This window comes from Dermacentor andersoni, chromosome 9, assembly GCF_023375885.2.
Source record: "Dermacentor andersoni chromosome 9, qqDerAnde1_hic_scaffold, whole genome shotgun sequence".
NCBI lineage: Eukaryota > Metazoa > Arthropoda > Arachnida > Ixodida > Ixodidae > Dermacentor > Dermacentor andersoni.
Genome location: NC_092822.1, coordinates 10,706,034 through 10,729,530, shown reverse-complemented (window position 1 = coordinate 10,729,530; position 23,497 = coordinate 10,706,034). Strand labels below are relative to the sequence as shown.

Here is a 23,497-nt window from a genome sequence, read left to right as displayed (position 1 = left end):
AAATTTCGGTCTTATTTTAAGAAAATACGCAATTACAGTGAGCCACCATTCAATCGGTATGTCGTCCTTGGCGCTTTGCATGCGTTATGTGGAAGTTCACAGTTTTACAAAAATGTTGACGCTTATTTTTGTAACTAGCCGACACAAGAAATTCGTTACACCAATCTGTCGAAAGCCTGTCGTTTCGTCTTTAGGACAATGCCAGTTTACTCTTGACGACCGATTCTCATTCCGGCAGAAAGTTCTTCTGTTCGAAATAATAATAGGCTGACGATACCAATACTTCTCATATTTTGGGACACTTTCCCTCTTCTTTTTCGAATGGAATTCTTCCAGACAGTGAAAGGGCATCATGACAGCGGAATTCACGAATAGACATGCAGCTCGAGGCCTAGCAGTGACTTCTATCCTTGAGCTTCACCGTCGCTGTCCTTGATGAACAGTAAACAAACACATTAAAGGGACCAGTCGTAAGTGACTGCCCCTGGGTGTGCTTGCAACGCTTAGGAAGCAAACAAGAGCTGATACATAGGAGACACCAATAAGAATAACATCGCTACTCCGTGCCCAACACCAACTATGGCCGTACGAGACAGTCGTTAACTGTGCGACGCGCATCGTTACACGATAGCCTGTAGCCTCCGCTTCGTTTGGTTGTAAGTAACACGGGAACCTTCCGCAATCCAGTGCCACTGTCATTGTGCTGCATGCTGTTTCGCTACTGCCAAGGCCATCAGTAATAACAACTGTGGTGGTGCGCTGTCTCTGTGATGCGGGCGACAGAGTTCCTTCTAGCTTCCCGACGGGCACAGGCCGTGACAATATTTCTCAAATTCGAGTTGTCGCGTCAGCGAATTTCGCACGTGTGGTTCTATGCTTGTTTTATTTCCACTCTTTCATGTGTCGCCGTACACATCTAAAGTAATCTGTCAAGCCTGTGACTACGTTAACCTCTCCATTTACCATCAAACTCTCTCTCTCTCTTTGACCAGAGCCTGTAGGGCAATATGCCGCTGATGACAAGTTTTCCTGGGTATTGCTCTGAGGTATTAAGCTCTATCCGCAGATGCAATTATTGGTGTTCTAGGGAGGCCCATACTTACATTTGCATCAACTAACCTGTGCTTCGCCGACATGATTACATAGCGCTGAGTTTTACACTGGCAAAAGGAAGATATACAGCAATGAAGGGAACAATCAGACAGATGGAGAGTTCGCGAATCTCCGAGAGTTCGCGAAGTTTACGCTTGCCTTGGCTTCTGGCCATCATATAACGCCAGATCTTATTGCGCAGGCTGCCTGGCTACAACAGCACTGCCACCCAATACGACGGAGAAATACAAAAAAAAGTAACTGAACCACAGTAGCGATAAAGTCTTCTGTAAGATCGCAGCAAGTTCCTGGGCGCGAAGTGTATCTATGCTAGTTGCGCATTTCATTCGGGGCAGTTGGAATGCATCAGTCAGTCTTTAAACATGATGATGTTAGGAAATAAACCTTAGGAAATAAACCTTTAAACCTTGATGATGTTAGGAAATAAACGCGTTCGATGTCGGTTCCGTTAGACATTGTTCAGACGTATAATTCTGAATTCTACTGGTGTCTAATTTTGGGAAAAGAAGCTTTACGAGGCTAGTTCAGTCCGAAATTGCCGCCGTGGGGCAGTGCGCGTTACTCCAGGGGCTACGGTTAACTTCAATCTAAGCCCAAAACAGTTCCACAGACAAAGAGATTTGGCAACTTCGGTAAAAGATAAAACGGTTAAACAGGTGCCTTTTCTTTCATCTGTAAGCCTAGATGGCTTCGTTTCTGTATTGCAGACTATATGTATTTAGGGACCTTCGTTTTTGGGTAAAACCCGATATCTTAAGATTTTTCATGAGAAAATTTCTGAAAATCGGATTAAACTCGACTTCTCCCCGAATTTCGCCCGTTTGTAAAACATCATAATTTGCTACAAAATCAATGAAGGTGAATTATTATTATTATTATTATTATTATTATTATTATTATTATTATTATTATTATTATTATTATTATTATTAAATGGGAATAAATACTACAATCGCGCATTAGGTCGCATTTCCCGCATGTCGCATAATGTAAACAGTGGCAATGCACTAGGAAAGCAAATTAACGCAGCCCTGACGTGCACTGCGAACGGTAGCTGTGATGTTGAGATGTGTATGTAACTACGTTACATTGGGACTACTAATTAACTACTACTAACGACTATCTTGGCTGGACTAGTACGATAGGACGACAACATACAAGGACGTAAATCCCGGCACGGAAATGGACACATAAATGCTGAAAATAGTAACGCACGTCAACAATCACTTGTAATATAAGAAAGATCACCGCTCCTTTCAGTCCGTGAAGATAGTCGAACAGCGTTCACTGTTTTAGTTACACCGAGTGTTACACCACGCAAGTGAAACTTCGCAAGCAGTCTATATTGTAAACCTTTTGCTTCACAATATATATATATATATATTTTGCGGCATCTCTGGTATCTGGCATTAGACATCTCTGGCGCGCAGTTCGGGGTCGGCCCTGCGACGACAAGCCCGTTCACGAGCCAACTCTCGCTGACGATCGCGGTAGGCAGCTTCTTCCTCAGGAGTACTCACTACTCGTGGTCTTCCCATAGTTGTAGCTGAGATGGAATGTGTCGAACCACTAATCCAAAGCCTGTATATTGGGCGCAAGGCCCACCACTGGAGATGCGGGCGCTGCAATCCTTTTGACGATTGGCTTGGCGATTGCTGGCGCAAGAAGTGCCGGCAGCCACGCTTTCCTGGTATCGCGTTTCAATCATTGGACGCTGTTCGTTGGACGCAAACCGCCAGCACAACATTTGTTTCTTTCACGGCAGGCTGGAATAAATCGTCGATAAATTCGATGCCGATGTGGCTCGATCGCCGTAAACCATATAACACGTATGGTGTGACAATCACATAAGGTTCGCGTATAAGATAGGATTCTCATCAGGGGAAAAGTGGTCACCCCAACCCCTTTTCCTCTGTTGAGCTATTATTTTCCTCTCTCGCGAGGTGACGTGACCCGTTTTTAGCGAAGTCAGACAATGACGGCACAGAGCCCGCATAAATAGCTTCGGTGTATAAAAAAGCATCACAGTTTCTGCGAAGCATGCCCTTGCGCTCTACTTCTAGAACTTTTTCCTCTGTTATAAAATTGCAGAGAATAATGTAAGGACCAGATCGCCAAACCCATGTCTATTTGTTGTTTTTGTCAATGGGGTTTCATTAGAATGCCTTAATAATGCCTGACAACGAGGATTTGTAGAGATTGTTGTAATATAGTTTGCGAGGAGTTCATCTTGCCACTTATGCGCGCGAGTGATTTCGCTTGTTTAAATACGCGTAGAACGTTTGCATCAAGACGACCATTGCTCGTGTTAAACGTTTTTTTTTATATAACTCTACCAGAAAAGGCCCTAACTTTGAACTGACGTGCAACTAAACCCTGATTTGTCCCCAGTTTTCATGCCAGTCAAGAAATCACCGACTGCTCCTTGGCTTCCATCTTTAAAAATATAACTCAATTTTTACCCTCCGAATTAAAATAAGAATATACACCCTCGAAAACCAAGGACCCTATCTGTATTTCATACGTCTCTGCGCCCAGTTTGCGTATAGAATCGATCAGCTGTTGTCTTTGACCTCGCTTCGGTGTCCAGTGCTACTCAAGTTTGCGCTAAGCACGCTGGATACCATACAGTTTCCAGAGAAGACCTATGATTACGGTCGCATTCGTCACTGGCGCAAAAAGCAATTCGCAGGCAACTGCAGTTACTGGCCTCATTGACAATTATAGCCGCGCTGTTCATCACCTTGTGTGAGCACAATTTACTCTCTCCCCTTGTTTTCTGTCTTCTTTCTCGTTGTTTACGTGTTTTGTCCGTCTGTCAAAAGTATGCGCAAGTGGGTTACGCAGCTGCGCTACCTTCTGCTCAAACTCAAGCACGTTCGTTCATATTATTTCAGAGGACGTCGTGGAAAGGTGTCCAGAACTAAGCCTCCCCAAGTGCAGCAAGGGCGACGTGGCCAAGACTAGGACGGACGAAGCGGGTTGCCCCGTGTACTTCTGCGGTAAGGCTAAAGGGTTCTCAAAGCAACGCAAGCGACTTGGAACAGTAGATGAATTAAAGCGAAGCTTTCTTCGCCTCTTCTCTCGACTTTCCGGGCGCTGCTGCAATGGTCTTGCCGCGCGTGTTGCTGGGGTTTTTGCAACACCACCAGATGGCGTTCGCCTCCGCGCATCCCGGCCGGCGCCGCCACGGCAGTGTTTCATAGTTTGTGCGTATAGCACGTGCAGTGCTTGCTTTCCTATGCGACAAAATGCAGGTGCTAGGCTGTGGAAGTCGCGCGCTCAGTTGTGATAGTGCGAATCGTCCGTAGCCTGAAGAGAGCGCTTCTCAACAGCGTGCTGGTCCCGTGTGCAGAAGGAACACGTAAACACGCGCCAGCGAAATGGCTCCAAAGCGCGCACTCAGCGTCGAGGACATCCAGGCCTGAAAGAACCGTCGCGCGGAATAGGAGTGTATTCGCTACGCTGCGAATCGTGGTGCAGACCGCGAATGTATCTATACAATGTATACATACAATTTTATAGTAATTAATTGAATTAGATAGGACTCCACAATTCAGTTAAGGTTAACACTTCTGCCACGATGCGGTGTGCCATATGAGTCAATGATAATGCTCAACTCTCAGAGATTATAAACAATGACGCACAACAACGCCTCAAGGAAACACGTCTCCCTGTGTGTTCTATGGACTACGCAGACAAACAGCAGGGGTGCACGCAAGGTAACGTTTTACGTGAACTCACCACTCTCGTACTGGACTAAACGCTGAAAAATTTACACATTTGCCGTCATCGTTACCGCTAATTATCGCCAATTGAAGGAAACAGCATACAAAGCTTCGCTTACGTCGGTTCCCAGTGCGTGGCATCACCGTATATATATTTTTCGAAAATAGTGCTTTTCTGCACCAGATAAAGGCGGATGATTACCAGAGAGAAGGAAGGCCAAACTATCACTTTTCATATTTCACGCCCCGCCTACAACGTCGGTGACCGTAATAAAACGAGATTGGCTTCGCTGTATTCTGGTGTAGTCGGGCTGTTTCTGAAAAAGAAAACTTTCCAACATTGACAAATTGTTAAAGTTCCAATGGCCTTCCTGGAAGAACAGACAAGAGGTGGATGGTTCTAGCTACCTGTGATCTAGCCTTGCATAGGTACGCCAGTAATTGCTGAGCCCGAGTGTCTCCTTTTACCACGGGGGATATATATGTCATGCACAGTGTTAATCGCAGCATAAGCAAGTTTAACTGAACAAGGCAATTATAAAGAGCAGATGCAGAATTACGTACCACTCCACCAAGTCAGCCTGCACCCAAAGAGATACACTACTGCATCAAACGATTAATTACATTAAGCGTTACTTGTTAAACATCATCATTCACTGAATAGATCCATATTTTTAGGAACCTTCGGCTTGCTAACATCGTTCACAGTTGACTTCCTATGCATCTGCCTTCTTAACTTACTAAGCTTATAGACAGATCGTTCACAGAAATCCTGTAAGCTTCCACTGTGGTGTGGCACTGTGTCATAACGCCCTTTCCTTCTGCCTGCATATTCCTCGGTGTGTTGCGCCGTTTTCTTTATATGAAAGATGTCGCTGCTTGTCACGGCAGCAAATACCAGACTTCTCATTCTATTATAGTTCAAATATACATCCAGAATATCAAGTTCTACTAACTGTAAACAGGCTCGAAAAGTTTACCGGTCTGTACTAGGCGGTAACTCTAATCCATGTCAAACTATACCAAAGTATCTAGTTAAAGCGATACATAGCCTAGTAGTTTTTTGTGCTCTATGATGTACTCAGTATATATTTGCACATTTATCTAATTTTATTTTGTTTGCAATGCGCGGAGTAGCCGGTGCCGCCTAAAGCAGCCGAGGTTTTGCACAAAGCCACGTAATTAGAAAAAAAAACTATCGATACACTTCTATGGCTTTTGCGCTTCAGTCCCTTCCTTGGGCAGGCCGCGGGTATAACATAATCAGGTATATATCACTTTTAATCCAATCAGCGTACATTGTTCAACTTGTTGCCGCACTAATACAGAGTTCCGCGCGGCAACTCACATCTGGCGCACGAACATCCTATTTAGAGTTGATGCTAGCCTCGTTCTCACTGTGGGAAAATGAACAAAAAGATACGACAGCCGAAACGAACTCCGCGGCTCACCTGTGCGCTATTATTATAGTTACCAGTTTGGCTGAGCGCAGTTTTGTGCTCTCTAGATAATGAGTCCTGCACTTTGCCGCGGTTCCCAGCGGAAATCATGAGACAGCGCTTATCGCTCTTCATTTTGTTGGTTTAAGCCATCCAGGCAGCCTCGCACCTGTCGCTCGCAATTTATTTTCTCGGCGCCCACGTCTTTACTAACAGGCTGTCAGCCGCCAGGCCCAGAAGCAGCAGACGTGGTGGTTGGTGCGTGTAAATGTTGGCGTTGTTTACGCCAGGTGGAATGAGCCTTCGTGTATTTACTTTCCATTACCAAAGTAGCCCGGCTCATAACCACACAAGAAACGGAGCTGTTGTTCTGTCATGCTTACATGTTGGCTAAGTTCAAATAAGTAAGGAAACACTCACTTACCCTGTCAGCTCACGCTCAATGAGGGACCAGTGACGCTGGAGCGTAGCGTGAAGCAGAGATCGCTCTTCCTTCTTTGTTTTTTGAGCGAGACCTTCTGTAACAGTTAGGCGTCACCAGCAGGAACATACACAAATTATTCAGGACGTGCTCGGCAGAGGAGCTGCGGGGGACAGTTAGGACAAAATAAGCGCGGACACAAATACACATTCAGGATGAGCGTTACTTGCGCATGTTTCCTTTGATTTTACGTGTTTCTATATTAGTCTGCCGTGTAAAGTGACGCCACAAGTCTTCGACAACCAACGATTTTGTTTTGTTTGGCTGCACGTCGTAACTCCAAGACCACACGCACCACACCGTGCTCAGTTTGCAAACGGCGTGTGCGCCTGCTCAATAGAAAGCTGAGCAAAGCGCAATGCTAGATGGGCTATCCCGATCAAGAGACTTGAGGAGAGGAACCGGTGTGCGCTAAGATACTCTGGCATGCTCAGATTTCTCCGTGCAAACGGCATTTTTCTCAGCTTACACGCACCGCTATTGGGAGCCAATGAGCATGCGAGTTACCGTGCCTAATAATACACGCCTGTCTTAACTGTAGGCAGCGCCCACTACCTCCTCAGCCTATTGCCCGCCCATCCATATACGTATAGGCGGTGTGTTTATAGCTATTCGTCTGGTATCAGTCAGCCCGTTGCTGTTTTGAAGCCTGGTACCGTTGCGGCATTCCCGTGACTGCCGTCGTTAAGTATACTGGTGTGAACAAGACAAAAACACTAAATTACTTGCAGGAATAGATGCCCCACACAGCGACTGAGTTTCGACCAGGCTTTATTTTGAAATGGGCGCAGAAATGTACGAAAAGGCACATTCTAGTACGCATGAACAATCAAGGCACTACTCCGTCATTGTACGAGATACGACTCTGCATCAAATCAAATCACATCAAAATCAAATCAAATCAAAAATCTTTATTCAGCATTCTTCCGCGTATGACAAAAAGAATGCTGGGACAAGAGCAAAAAAGCTGCTACAAGCAGCTTGACGAGGCCCTTGCCCCTGTTTGACTGGCAGCGCGAAGGTTTTACACTCATTATAAATACATATTGTTTACATGCATGTGTTGCATCTCACAGAAAAAAGCAAGACAAATGTATTCGCGTACAATAGCATCCCACGTACAGGCCAACATGTCTGAAAACATATACAGGAAAAGGAGAAAAAAAAACGCATTTCTGGTCCAATTTAGACCATTTTCACTCAGGACGTACAGACAATAAAAGAACCATACAAAGGTAATACGAAAACAAGTGACCTGCAAAATAAGAGAAAATGTTTACATTACATATTTTTTTAAGTTGAAGACCATCGTTTGCCATTAAAAATTCTTGCCATTGTTTTCTAGTGATGGTCCTCGGGTCTATATGCCTGTTTTCAAGGCTATTTAGCAGTAATGGTACACGACATTGTAACCTGTTAAAACCATTATTGGTTCGGAAAAATGGCAAATCCCATATTTCTCTTTGCCTTACGCTGTACGGCAGCTGCAAGGATTTTTTGAGGCAGCTCATTCGAAGAAAATGCTCATTTGTGTGTTTTAAGCTGCTCTTGTATTTTAAGAACAGGTTAAATATGTATGCATGCCTGACAGAAAGGACATTAAGTGACTGAAACAAATCCCTCGTATGGGAATCGTATGGGGCATTTGCGATATGGCGAATAACTTTTTTCTCTATTACAAGTAATGCGTGAATGTTTGTTCGAGATGTTCTCCCCAAACAAGGTTACAGTAGTTCATATGCGGGAGGAATAAGGCATTATATAAAAGAAGCTTGAGTTTCGGTGGAATCACCTGTCGCAATCTGCAAATCATTCCACATGCCCTCACCAACTTTTTAGCTACAAGCTCAACATGAGCGTCCCAAGTTAAATTTTCGTTAAACACGACTCCTAGTGTTTTAACCTGTTTCGCAAGCTCGATTTTAGAATTGACAAAACAGATATCCAAGCAACGATTTATTTGCTGTTGCACCGGCGCAAATAAAATACATTTGGTTTTCGCTGCGTTTATTTTTAAGGAATTAACTTTGCTCCATTGAAACAATCTATCAAGGGTAGTATTTGGTAAGCTTGCGAGTTCCTTAATATCCTCGGACTGAAAGAAAATGCTGGTATCATCTGCATAGATAACACAATATGCTTGATCACTAATGCTTATTAAATCATTAATATAAAGATTGAATAAGATCGGTCCCAGTATACTACCCTGCGGAACCCCAGCCTCCACAGGAAGCAAAGATGAATATTCGCCTGAAATAGCGATGCACTGTTTTCTTTGTTCGAGATATGATTTTAGTAATTCTAAAGGTATTCCACGAAACCCATAATGTGCTAATTTGCATAATAAAGTAGTATGATTAATCCTGTCGAACACCTTCGAAAAATCTACAAATATGCCAAGGGTTAACTTCCTTTCTTCAAATCCGTTAAGTATGTACTCTTTTTGCGACAGTAGAGCCAGTTCGGTGGACACCTGCTTTCGAAAACCGTATTGCTGAGACGTTATATTCGAAAACCTATTACCAAAACGTTGTCACTCTATTACAAATAACTTTTTTACAGACCTTTCGAAATAACAGGTAATATTATCGTTGGTCGGTCATTAGATAAATCATTTCTGTCTCCAGACTTATACAACACCGAAACCTTTGCTAGCTTCATGTTGTCTGGGAAAACACCTGTAGACAAACAAGTATTAAACAGATGGGGGAAAACTGGTACCAGGAGATCGAGCACAAACTTAATAGGTCCTATTTGAAGTCCATCTATATCACGCGCTTTACTGTTTTTTATTGATAAAAATACTAAGAGTATTTCCTCCGGAGATGCCGGCTCAAAAAAAGCACTGTTCGTAATCTGCATGTCCAGGAAGCTTGTGGCAGTGTCATCGTGGACGCTATCGACCAAATTTATGAAAGTTTCTGTGTTTTTTATAAGCAAGAAAGTCTGCACGTATATTTGTTTGCAGAAATATGGAATACAACGCATATTTCTTTCTTATCATGTTGAGACACTCATCTGTGAGCCTGGGCTTACGTATCTTCCTGGATTTCTTTACCATGTTGAATTTAAAGCAGGTTCTGTAGGCTTCAGTAAGGATAGAAATGAGAATGTTGTAGGCTTTGTTAGCGTATACACATTCAAAGACAGGGTTCCAAATGATTTTTTGGATTTCTTCCCTAAAGTTGTTTAATGTTCTCGGATTTATCTCTTGAACAATGAATGACTCAGAATGATTCACACTTGTTTTCATAATTTCACCGTGTTTTCAAAACATATAAATAGGTAAGTGGACACTCACGGCTGCTGAGACAGCACCCGATTGTATCGTGTCTTCAATGCTGTTAGTTACGAATAAATCCAGAAGGCTTTCAGAAGAGAGGCTGATGCGTGTTGGCTCATTTATAACGTTTTTGCAACCAAATGAATCCAACATACCTGCATTTCTCGTGACTGATTTGTATTCTGCAATAGGTTAATGTTAGTCACCCCCAATGGTAATGTGCAGCCTATTTAATGACAAAACTCAGCACGCTCTCTAGAAAAGAAAGAAATGCGTCCAGTTTACCATTCGGTGGGCGGTACAGCACAACAAATACAGATTTCTGATACTGTAAGGATACGTTTTCATAATCTGGCGTTTCTATCGAGAATTCGGTGAGTAAGTTACATGGCATATGCTCGGATACAAGTTGCAAAACACCCCCACCACGGCGATGTGATCGATTTAGAAAAAAAGTTCGAAAACCAGGCAGGCAAAGTACTTCTTCAGATTCGTACCACGTTTCTGTGAACATAATGGCGTCAAATTTGAAACCGAACTCACCAAGAAACATCATTAGTTCGTCATGTTTGTGCCTAGCTGATTGCGTATTGCAATGCAAGAATGAGATATAGGCACCACCGCCTGGGCAGACAACGTCACGTGGTATAACCATCAGAACAAAAGGTACGAGAATAAACGCGCCAATAGATAGGAAACAACTACATCTTTTCCAAGTCGGCTTCACATGTTACACGTAGCATACGGGAACTTTCCGTCTTACGAGCAAAAATTTTGCCTCCCCTCACCCATGCAAGCGCCATTTCATTTCCTTTTTCTTTTCCACAGTCATTCCAAGTAGCTTCTTTAGTTGAGGGGCCAGGTGCTCATTTACAAACACGGGTTGCTCAGTGGCAAATCCTAGCTCAGTTGTAGTGAACCTCGTCTTTCGTGCTTTTTCAACAACTGCGTCCCGTTTCGACCGCCGGTTAAAGACCACAACAATGTTCTGGTTCGACCCATCTGTTCCGTCCGTCCCACTGTTCCGCACAGGAACACGATGGCAAACCTCAATGTCCTGTTCATTTATAGGCTCGCCCAGTGCTTCACCTACCTTTCCAAGCACGTTCACGAGGTTCTCGTTATTTGCAACTGGAATTCCCTTCACTTCGACGTTTTTGTTTCTTGAGTATTGATCCTGAGCTGCTATCCTGAGAGAATTATCACGGACCTGAGCCTTCAATTTGTCCACCTCCTGAGCCAAAAGATCATTGGACACCTTTAGAGCTGCATTCTCCTCCTTGACGCTAGCACATTTCTTTTTCATGTCTTCATACTGTTTGTTTATGAATTCCAAGGATAGTTTTAGTTCCCTTAACTCCTTCCGGAATTCGCGTTTTAGGTCTTCTATCTCGGTTCCTATTGGGACAGGTTATGATTCAAACACAGGCGTACAAAAATTTGACAGTCAGGCAGCAAAAATTGACTGTAAGGCAGCAGAGGCAGTACGTGCAAAAATTAGCAGAAGTAATAAGAGCTCAGACCTGTGAAATGCAAGTTGACGAAAATCACACTCTGGTCCGTGCGCTGCCCCGCTGCCAAGTGGTTCCAGCGATGATCGTGGCGTCCTTTTAAGCCAGGCAAAGCGAGCGTGTCACGTGTCCACAAAACCAGACAATTCACCGGCGCATCAGGACGACGCCGCTGTATCTTGATGCAGCTGTACCGCAGGCACTTGGTCAGTAGTCGAGCGTTTCACCTGTGAAATGCAAGTTGACGAAAATCACACTCTGCTCCGTGCGCTGCCCCACTGCCAAATGGTCCGCTAATACCTGTTCACGTCAGCCCAAGTTTTCCGAAAGAAATCGCTAGAAAGAACTCTAGTGCTGCGGTCATCCAGCCACCGAGACAATGATGGTTAGTACAATGATATGCTAATATTCATCCCTTGTGGTTGTGGCATTAGTTATTATGCTTGAGGGAGCGATTCCTATCTCAATAAACATATATCTATTCATATCTAGTATGCTTTAGCTTTGTAAATTTCAAAAAAATATCCTATTTTTGTAAATTCATGAGTGCAACATGTCTCGTGAACCTGCATGATAATTGCGAATCGTATGTAAAACGCAATATAGTGTTGAAACTGATAAATTTTCAATGTCAAAATGCCGTGCGCGTCAAGATAAAAGGACAAAACACAGGGAAAATGCATTCCCGCGCTGGCTGAACCGAGACATTTGCAGGACCCGTAGACATAGTGCCAGAGTTCCTTCAAGTGATTTTTGTAGGAAATTCTGTGCACTTTAGTACTGTTCAAGTCAGTACGCTCAAATTTCAAGTTTAACTGCAGATACCGTAATTTCACTAAAGCTACGCTGAAATCAAATATGAAGTTAGTCTTGCTTAGCGCATCTCCGGAATACCTTGCAGATTAGTTACTGTTACCGCGAGCTAAGACATGGCGAGAAAAGACGCCCAATGCGATGAGCCGGTGGCAATGCTACACTCTAGAATCCACGCACGAGCTCCCAATTACGCCACCGATTTTGACATCGTATACTTTAGGCCCGTTAAATATGCCGAAGCCCACAGAGACAGCGAGAGAGCGAGCGTGTGTTTGTGTATGGGACGCACTGCACCAAAAGAAATAGACTGACAATGGTAGTCTATAGAGAGTGCATACTTTCTCTTCACAATATAACAAGTCTATAAAGAGAGCTAAACACTCGAAATGTCTACAGACGGTCTACAGGCTGTCCAACTTCATTTTTATAAAGGATCTAATAAGGCCTGAACTTTCTACCCTGCAGAGTGCGACCCGGCGCTCTGCCCGGCCGTGGTATGGCCCACCGACCTGGAGATTGGACAGGAGGTGGTCATGACGCCACAAGGCTGCTGCGCTACCCTCGAAGCTGTCTGCTACCCGGAGAAGTGCCCGCCCGAGCCTTCTTGCCCACCCGGCACCCAGCTTGTCGCCACGCCCGGGGCATGCTGCAACAACTACAAGTGCAGTGAGTGCTTGCTTTAAAGAAGCAAAGATACATTTATTCAATAATCCCCAGCAAGCGCAATGCAGATTACCATCACTTTGTGTTTACTCGAATCGAAGCTCGCTAGATGGCTGGCGGAATAGGCAGTCGTGTGTGAGGCTTCCTCCATTATTAACATCATTCCACTACTTTCAGGCTTATACTTTGTTACACAGTCAAATGATAACACACATTCTATAAATTTCTTCTTGCCGCCATAACATTGTTTTATTCATTCCGGATTTACACCTTGGCCAAACGCTACCGAGAACTGCTGATTACTAGAGTATCCCCTATAATAATTAATCTCAATGTTTGCTTCCTGCGCGCATTTCTAAACTTAATCTGTAAATTTCTCCCATTAAGGGACAAGGTTTCTACAGTTCCTTATGTGGCCGATACATAATAAGCACTTCATTGTGTTTCTTGCCTTGCTTGAGCGCAACAGTCTACTGAATATAGAATGAATAAGTTTCGCGTGCTAACTGTTTGGTACACGATGATAGTTAAAAACAGTAAAGTTTTTCGTGCCCCTTCGCTTCCTTATATACGAGCTGGCGTTTTTATACTTTAGCCGCTGATATCTCCCGCGTTAAGGCTGGCTCGTTCAGAGTTTACAGCCTTCTGTCCTTATTGAAAGAAATTTGATAAATTTAAATGGTTCTGCGGTGTGGAATAGTATCTTTAACCATATTATCTCATGTTTTGTGTCATGTCACTGACAAACCATGACGCATACATGCCTGGCTTGAATTACATGTGGACGTCATTTGCTGGTTTGCTATGTGGTGGCTTTTTTTTTTCACTGCGAGAATACGTTCTTTATCGTTGTGCTTTATTGAAGACAGGTGACGCAATGTTTTCGCTTTCTTTTGACTTTCATGGCATTGATATCTAAATTTGTTTTGAAGCAAGTTCCCATTTTTCCTGAAGACAAGCTTATGTAAAAACAGTCCTGAATAGTAGAGCAGTGTTTACTTGAAGATGTAAGAAGCAAGAGGAAGTTCATTTATGCAGAGGAGCGAAAAACTTCGTGAAAACACGCTTTCAGTTCATTCAAGAATAGATGAGCCTATCCAAAGCTGAAAGGCACAAACCCAAAATGAAAGGCAAAGCCGAAAGGCGCTAACACAAAATATAAAAAAGAAAGAAAGAAGCACACTATAAAATTGAGTTTAGATTGAGGCGAAGCACGTATTTATGATGATATCATAGTTTACCGCTGCCATATTAATCATCCGCTATAGCTGACTTCATCGTGAGGCCGTTCCTCTACTAGACGGCTGTGCCCCTCCGCACAATGCTGGCCATGAAAGAAAGCCGAGTCTGCTTCGATGGGACAAGAAGCGCAGCAGGCTTGGTTGGCGCACAGAAGGAAGCCTTCTTCGGAGCGTAGACAAAAAAAAAAAAAAGAAACAGGATGTAGCAATTCGTAATAGCTTCTAGGGTACGTTTTATTTTTGTGCACTGGCACGTGAGGATAACTTTGAACGCCTAGCACATACAGGATAGCAATATTTCCGAGCACGTGCCTGTTTCGTGTGCATGCACATGTACTTTCAATGAACAACAATGTATTTACTTCCGAGTTTCCATTGGGCAACTTCCAGTATTGTATTCAGGTCAGCGCTTACCATATTCCGCATTGGCGTTTCGGTTCAAACGGCGCCATCAATGTTCAGCCTTGGACCTTGGTTATGTATTGATAAATGTTGCTCTGATGCTGCTCAAGTTGATCAACACACGCAAACTTGTCGGCGTATCCATATTTTAGATAAACACTTTCGTATACTTGAACGTCCATCAATGTAAACGCAAGCCGTCAACGCTAGATTAAAGAAAATACATAGTGCGTTTATTTAAAATTACGTTTAAGTTAAGAAGTAAACACCGCCTTTTGGTTGCAGTCGTTATAGTGCATTTAACAGTGCATATTTTGTAAGTGTGCGCGTCTTCTCCAGAACAACTTCTCTGTGAAACACACATCGTCGCCGTCGTCAGTTACAGTATTGCCTGTTGTGACCTCTGAAATACATGCACTGACGCCACCACCCTTGAGCCTATATGGCGCGCAAAACACCGTACAAATTACCAAGTGTCGAAGCTCCACAATAGCGCAGTGATTAGCTCCTGTAAATGGCCGTATAAGCAGGAAGTTCGAATCCCAGTTGTGAGGGTGGTGGACAGTTTCGTATTCCTTTTCACCGTGGTGAGGGTGGCCCTAAGGATGAGGAGGTGTCCTAATGACGGCTACTTGACGACGATGGCCATCGTTTCCGAACCAACCACGAGGAACAAGTTTCCAGTGAATTTTCGGCATCGGCCAATTTTCATGCTTCGTTAGGCAAATTGGGCGTAGGCGCTGTGATATGGCATGGGCAAACATCAGCGTCGAGCCAGTGTCGCCCCCGGCGTAACATTATTCTTGACGACACCGGCCGGCGTGGAAGCTCTGACGGAAATTTCTTTCTTGGGGTTGGGGCTAAACGGGTAAGATGGATGAACACAGTAAACTCGGTTTAGACCACCTGACTGCTAGAAAAAAGGGTTGGTTACAAAGGAAAAAAAATGCGATAGCCTGAATCAAAGCGCTGGCCGGGCACTCAGCTTATGTGAAGTGAAAAGAAATAAGAAGCAGCAAAATTCAGGGGAAGAATTATGACAATGAGGACACGAACAATGGCTTTGAATTGCACAAACGACCGAAAACAGTCTGAAAGACATGCCAGCAGGGAAAAACTTCAATTTTATTGAGACGATGATGTCCAGCCTGGAAGGTGATGTCTCACATTGGTCGGACAGTTGGACACGCACTGGACCACTAGATTTCTTGCTGCACTTATCCAAAAGGTTTTCTTTAAATATCTATCAGAACGCTCAGTACGCATTCATCCATAACGTCAGCAGCTGACAGGTAAAATTTGCTCGTGCAATACAAGAAATTTTGTAACTTTCCTACATATTTCTGCATTTAGAGTGTTTCCGTACTGTTAAAAAGCCTCACTGATATCTGCGCTAAATTTATTTACCATCTGGAACTTTTCACTTAAACATATCTGCTGTGCTGCCTATGAAGCTGCTGCGCAATTTTGTTAACTAGTTAGTGTTCAGAGACACCCGAAGTGGAAAGTTGTGAAAGTTTTGATTCATTTGGGTGTGCCTGTCCATTCTTCCAAGGTCCCTCGCGACATGGGTAATTACCTATTTACACATGCTCTACCAACGATCTCAAAAGCTGCAACCAGCTAATTCCTATTCGCGTGCCTCTACGGATTGTTTCAAAATAACCCATGCACAAAACCGAAGACAGAAAGGAACAGTGTCCGGTATCTCAAGTGCTAATAACTTTGAATACTTGAGAAATTTTTGCACGTGACCTCACACAGAGTGAAGGCTTTTCTAAGCCTCGAATCCAGTCCCCTTAAACGCGAGAATTTCTAAGGTCAGCATCACACGAGCGCACCAATGACCACCGCGCAGGCACTGCAAGCGTTTTGGCCTCTTCCACGTGCGCTACATTTAGCAAAAAACAAAGAGTGGATCATTGAGCGTGTCTCTCTCTCTCCGACTTCCCCGGTGCAGAAGCCCCCGAAGGAGTGTGCCTGTACACACACCAGTACGAAGTTAACGACGAAGGCAAGGAAGTCCCGGTCGAAGTGCACCACCAGAACGTGTCTTTCTATGAGGTACGTTGGCACAACCTTTCGTAATTCCACAGTTCCTTATTGAATTGAACGATTAATTTACCATTCGTGCAGATTGATTACGCTGATCCTCTTGGTGACTGATAAATCGCCTGAATTTCACAGAATTTCAGAGCCGAAAGTAACTCTGGGGATATGATAGGTGACATCGAGAATGGCTTCGGAGTAATTTTGACCACACGAGGTTCTTAAACACGTATATTATTCCGACTATAGAGCATTTTCAGCATTTTGTCCGCTATGAACTCTGCGGCCACAGTCGGGAAACCAAGCGGGCACCTCGGGGCTCAAGCATAGATCTCCGTAGATAGGAACCTTCGCGGAGGGTAAGATGACACGGACATGACAATAGGTAATAAATGAAACATAAAAGCAAATTAATATGAAAGAGCAAGAAAAAACAAAAAAGAAGAAAGAACAAGAAAGAAACGGGCCCACGAAAAGGTACCTGAGGAGGGAGGCGGCCTCTGACGGTTCGGAAACCTTGTTAAAACGTTAAGAATGATGACGGCGCTAGGCGTGTAACTTAAACACACAGTGAACACAGCTCAGCACAAAGTATCTGAAGAAACGCCCAATGAATTCAACGCCTGAGTTAGCACCGGCATTGCGGGGCAGCAGTCTCTATACATGTGCTCAGGCACTGCTGATGACTCAAAAAGGTCCTTGTACACTCCATCGACTGTCTCATTAGAAATACGTTTCTTTGCACCAACATTGCTTCTTTTTATTTTTTGCTGCGAAGTGTGAAAGCTGGCACTTGCGCTTTTATGTACAGGGTCTATCACACTTGTATAGAGCACTTGAGTGGTGAGCTGCGAAACAAATGAAGTGAAATATTATCGCAGCTTCTCCCTTAGGGGGCAATGTGCTTGTGCCTGTGCGGGTCGCATGTCTATTCGACTGCGCACGAAGGGAAGGATTAATCAGTGAAATTGAACATCTGCCTTAGAATTTTGCTTTATTTCCTCCGCCCAGCACCGCTCGGGTGCTCTAGACAATTGTGGTCGATTCTGTACATGATATGAGTATCATATTTTTTCATGCAGGCTAATAGTAGTTGGAAGGACGGTCTGTGCCGAAACTGCTCGTGCGATGGCTCCGGATCTCAGTTCATGGCGCGATGCACGCACGAGACCTGCTACGAGAGCGCCGAGCTGCCCGACGACAAGGTTGGTTTGCATCGACGTGATGCTGATGATAATGTTAATGTTGTAGATGATGGTGACGACAATAAGGATAGAGCATCCACTTTGAAAACGCAGATGGCACATACCATCAAGCACGTTTTCTTAAAGCTTCCTGGTGCATTTTATTATTTAAACATATTTATACTCCATACCACATTATCCTTTTCGACGGTGCTTACAGCGCACCCATACTACAGGGAAAGAATGGACAGGCAGAGTGAAAGAGCGCTGAATTTCAAATGACACTTATTTTCATGAAATCGCGCATATATAAAATGGTAGAAATGAACAAGGTAAGGGAGAGTGGCTAATATTATAAGTCAACTGTCATGTTTGAAGCACGTGTCTACCATTAACTCAAACCTGGAAAGATATTCAAATTAGTGTTTTGACAGCGCAACAGAAGGTCAGCTAACACACACGTCACCCAATTTATACATAATTCCAGCCTGGATAATTTCAAGAGTAAGCTGGGTCCTGGGCATTGCCCCCACTTTTCATTCATTAAAGTCAGGCGCGCATCCGCAGACATGGCAGTGTCCTTTCATTCTGCTTGTTGCTTTTTTTTCCCTCGTTGTATGCGTGCGCTGTGAACACCATCAAAATACACAGTTACCAATCTCCAAAACCCTTGAACTGCTTTACCCTGTGTAAAAACCTTACTTTATTGCGTGTTATCCCTTCCTTTGTGCCGCCAGCATTCCAGCTGTTTTTCCGTCTTCAAATCGACAGTTTGCTTGCGTTGCCTCAGTCAAGCCTACTGCATCTACATTTATCGCTGGATGGATGCTTTGATATTCTGTGTATCAGTGTGCCATCTTGTTCAAATAACGCAAACTTTCCTTCAAAAGTATGACACTTGTGCTCTGAGAAGGGGAGAAACCTCTTCACCTTAATTGCTTTGTTTCTGCGGCCGCTACTCTGCCTGACTCACGTGAAGCGTAAATCAAACTTGGCGACCCACAATGTTTTTATTCAAAAGGTCAGCAATTAAAATGAAAATACGTCGCAGTTCTCGCTTTGTCACAAAGTTCGGCTTAGTTTAGATGTACGTAAAATATAAACATGCTTGTGTATTCCTCCAGGAACCAGTATTTGGGGTTGTCCCTAGTGTAGTATACTATACTGCAGGTAAATCTTCGCTGAGTTCTGACCTTCAAATGAAGGCACCACATTTGCTCTTGCAACATTTACTTGAACATCTGTATGGGTAAAGAAGTTAGAAGTTAAAAGGCGTAAATTGGTTTTGGCAAATACGCCAAAAAGAAATACAGAATTAGGGTGAAAGATGTACAAAGCGACAAAAATGTGACCCATAGGCATATTATTATCTTAAGTGCATGTCAACTTGCCCTTCACGTGTAAATTAATTTATCAGCTAGCCTAACCACCTAATCATATTCATAATTACCTCATTGTACTGGACCAAGTACCATCGTAATCATAGATGAGTTTGATACTATGTCACTCTCCCTACGTTTCTCCTCAAATAAAAGGTGATTTTTTATTACTGGCAGCAGCTACAAAAGTAATGATATTGTTGGTAGTTCAAAATAACTTGAGGGCAAAGAAAAAGAAGCAAGGGATAGGGGGGAGGAGGGAGGGGTGGAGGCGAAGGAACGCGTGCATACATTGCACAACACGTTATCTCGTGTATCCGCGTACTTTGTTTCCTGTTCCCTTTTCCTTTCTTCCTTTTGTTGCTTTACGTTCAAAATTTTTATGATGCCTGTAAATAAATGTCATTTATAGGTTGCATCGTCGAGCAGCTATACTGTTTCAGATTTTAGAGAAACTGCTACCATGTTCATGTATAAGTGCGTACTGGAAACCAATTTAGCTGCAATTTAATTAATCGGAAATGATAAATTTTAGATTCTCTCATACTTGTGGCCTGCTGCGAGTCGGGAAGTAAGTAAATTTGACAATATTACATTCATTTCAACAACTAGATTCTTCAGAGCAAACAGCTGCCAGACGGCATCTAGTATTATAGAAATCTTGTTTGGGCAAAAACAATGTTCAGATTTATTTCTCATTTCTTTTCGCTCTTCGCACTTCCTCGTTAGTTACAGTGGCACACCCGGCTGTATTATCTCGAGAATCTCGATGGATCATAAGATGCGAAACGGTTCTAGTGATAGGAAACATTACATTAGACTAGGTTTGGGCTCATAAGTTCCATTTGAACACAATGTCTCGTCTGGTCACATAGGTCTAGCCTTGGACAGAAGTTCTGTTTGCACACCAGCCAGTACGTATGCGCACGTGTACACGTAACTCTTCATTTTAAGCGCTCTCTTGGGTCTCGTGCGGTTAAAAATAAAGACCACTTGACGTTTTGAAAGAAAATGGTAAATAACAAAGTTGATACGAAAGTTTTTCAAGCACATTTCCGTACTGCGTAGGTTGTATAGCCAACAGCCAAGCCGAGCTAAAGGCTCTGTATTCAGGAGTGGCGGGTGAACGAAATGTCGTGCATCGTTCAGAGGGCCAATAGGAAGTCTGCGCACCCGTTCACTTCCACTTTTTTCGAATGAAATCAGAAATCAAAAAGCACGCAAGTCGCGTCTTGCAAGCTCGTAAAGCTAGTTGCTAGTTCAAGGGTTCCCAAACTGCTTGAGAAACCTACTGAATACAGCGTGTAATCTATAAACGTAGTTCACCCTGTAAATTTTATTACGCCTGCCTAGTATATCACTGAATAAGGGGCATTAAAAAGACAAACTTTTTCTTCGTAATGAAGGCAGTAAACTACAGACAATAAATAGTGATAGCCCTTCTTAGTATAAATGAACTGCAGAAGTAGATTACCCTGTACTTTAAAATATGCTCTGATGTTAAAAAAAGAATTAGAAACGGCGTAACACCTTACTCATATTGTGTAACTTGGAGCTTGTGACAACCAATACTCAAGCACGCGCTGCTACAGCCATACTTTTCTTGATGTAGCATGTGTGTAACAGTGGTCATTTCTTAAGATTAAATTCCCACAGTTGTGTACCTTTCGAAACAGTGGCGCGAGCAGTTCTCACTAGAATTGGTGCATAGTTGATAGCAAAATTGGTTGCGCCTAAGTCCCAACCACACAAGAACAAACTGAAAGAACAAGCGCAAACGCAAGCCCTGGTCCAGTCAATGTGTCCTGGTCTGCTTGTGTTTTAGTCGCAGGCAATTATTCTAACAGGGTAGGGACTCCATGTTATTAACTCTGAATTGCATATATTTGTGGAGATATTGTTTATACAACGTGTGCAGGTCTTTAAGAAGTAGGTAATGTGAAGCGCGGTAACCTTTGACCATTAGTATAGGTTGCAGTGATTTTTTTTTTAATATGGAGAAGGAGAAACAGCCTTCTTGAGTGCTGTAAGCATCATATCGCCGGAGTAAACAAGCGAACATACTCCAGAAAACCGAGAAAGGTCCCGATAATCATAGAACACTCCTTCGCGCTAACCGACGCAACAAATTTTGTGGCCCTACTTATTGTTCACCCCCCTTGTATTGTTCACCCAGGACTACTACTTGACTGTGGTAGACGTGCCTCTGCGCTGCTGCCCCACCATCGTTCGGCTTTTCTGCAAGGACGACTACGGCAACATACGCGAGGTAAGTACGAGCTTCGTGTGTTCAGTGAGAGATTCAACTGCGATTGCGCTTAACTGCACTTCGGCAAAACAGGACTGCATGCTCGACAACAATAAGTGCACGGCAAGGAAACGTTTGCCAAACTTTGCTCCATCATCTGCCTTATTTGTCTCTAATTCCGCTGAGGAAAAAACGTTACGTAGATCTCACTTCCAAGGGTGAACAAGAATGTTGAGGAGCAGGTGATGTTATTGGAGAAAACTTTCTTCCGCGCTATATTCGAGGTTTCTGATGCATCATATGAACGAACAGGCCTTCAATTGTTATTTCGAAGGCTGAAATGTTTCACGTTGCCTTTCGATCAGGGATCACAAAGGCTTGAAGCAACAAGTAAGCCCTACGCTTTGTGCCGAGATGGATTGGCTCGATATGCGAAGGGGCGAGTGCCAGTGTGGTAAAAATAAACAGCACATTCATTCAAGCGGGACAGCTGCCAAAGTTGTAAAACTTTGAGGTGTTTTTGCACAACCAACACGCGTGTGCTTAACAAAGCAAGAATCAGAACTGCAAGGCGTTAGTGGATAAACAAAGCTTTCTTGCCGATTATTTGGCATATTTTACAGACTAACTACAATTGACTTTCGCCAAAGAAGATTAATGTGGCCCTGTGTTAATTTTAGTATATTGTCCACTTTATCATATTTATTTATATCGCCACAAAATATTATTTATAGGTAAAGTTCTTATTCAGTAATCTCATGAAGCCGCGCACCAATTGGTTATCTGAAACATGCGGCAGTGTTTGAAGAAAGTAACTGCACATTCCCCATGTGTGAAACACAGCGAAAGGAATGTGAATCTTGACTCCTTCTTGAACTTGTGTCAAATATTAACAAATAAAAGCTTTCGTGAATGATGCGTTCTTTTACTCTTCTTTTGTCACTTCCTCACCTCTTGTCTGCGCAAGGACAGAGATAATGTTTCCGAAAGAAATTTGAGTGTGAAGAAATGTTGTAAGATGATTAAGTCATACCCCTTTGTGAAACGGTTCCTGCTTAATAATTCAGAAATAGAAATCTAATTTTTCATCATTGTGCAAAAAAAAAACTTCATCTGCAGATAAAAGAATCACCAGCAAAATATTCTTCCTCTGTTGTCGAATGGTAATGGACATATGTAGCCCACATTCATGGATGGAAACAGCTAAGGTATGCAAACCACTTCAGGGTGTCAAACTGATCACTTTGTATACGCGACTCAATATATAAGTACCAGAATTCATAGCACGCTATGCAGTCGCAATGAAGCCAAAATTAAAATAAATGTTCTGGGGCGACAGAGCCGAGTGCGTACGTTTCATTGTGGGGGAAGGATTACAGCGCTACGTTCTACAATTTCTTCTTTTTCTTATTTTCGCTTATGCGTACTAGTTGTATTTATATGTGACTTGCTACGATATAGAGCTAATAATGCTTATGGCTTAGATAATACCGGCTAAGTTCACCTAAAAGGTAATACCACAATTACGCACTTCACCACCTGGCCGCAAAATCGCTTTTACCGTGAAACTGTAACAGCAGTTCAAGGTTTGGGCACTGCAATTTCACGCAGCCCGGCGACGTGTGGCAGTCTCGCGAGGACCCTTGCCAGTCACACGTATGCGAGAGAACCGCCGCGGGAGAAGTGCACAAGGTTCTTCGCTCCATCGTCTGTCCCAAGTGTCCAGAGGTGAGTCATCTGTGTGGGTGCTGGGTTGAACCAAAGATGGCCTTAGTATCTTGGCAATCGCGTAAACGTTGCTCGGTGCTGATCAGTTAAAAGCAAGATGACAGCTACTCACTCTTAAACGTGAGACAATCGTACACAATATCAGGGTGCCTAATATGCAGCTGTATAGACTTACTCTTCCATGGAAAAACAACAACCGATAAGATCAATGTAAAGTTGCGCTCAATAGGCA

At 43.4% G+C, this 23,497-nt stretch overlaps 1 protein-coding gene across 1 annotated transcript in view; it reads left to right on the top strand.

Moving 5' to 3' along the window:
* Positions 1-23,497, top strand: part of LOC126527459 (uncharacterized) — a 203,664-nt gene that overhangs the window by 165,549 nt on the left and 14,618 nt on the right. Inside the window, exons 67-72 of the mRNA XM_055068522.2 lie at positions 4,011-4,115; positions 12,837-13,037; positions 16,638-16,741; positions 17,809-17,931; positions 21,466-21,558; positions 23,149-23,265. Coding sequence (XP_054924497.2) covers positions 4,011-4,115; positions 12,837-13,037; positions 16,638-16,741; positions 17,809-17,931; positions 21,466-21,558; positions 23,149-23,265 — 743 coding nt within the window. The remainder of the gene's footprint in view (positions 1-4,010; positions 4,116-12,836; positions 13,038-16,637; positions 16,742-17,808; positions 17,932-21,465; positions 21,559-23,148; positions 23,266-23,497) is intronic.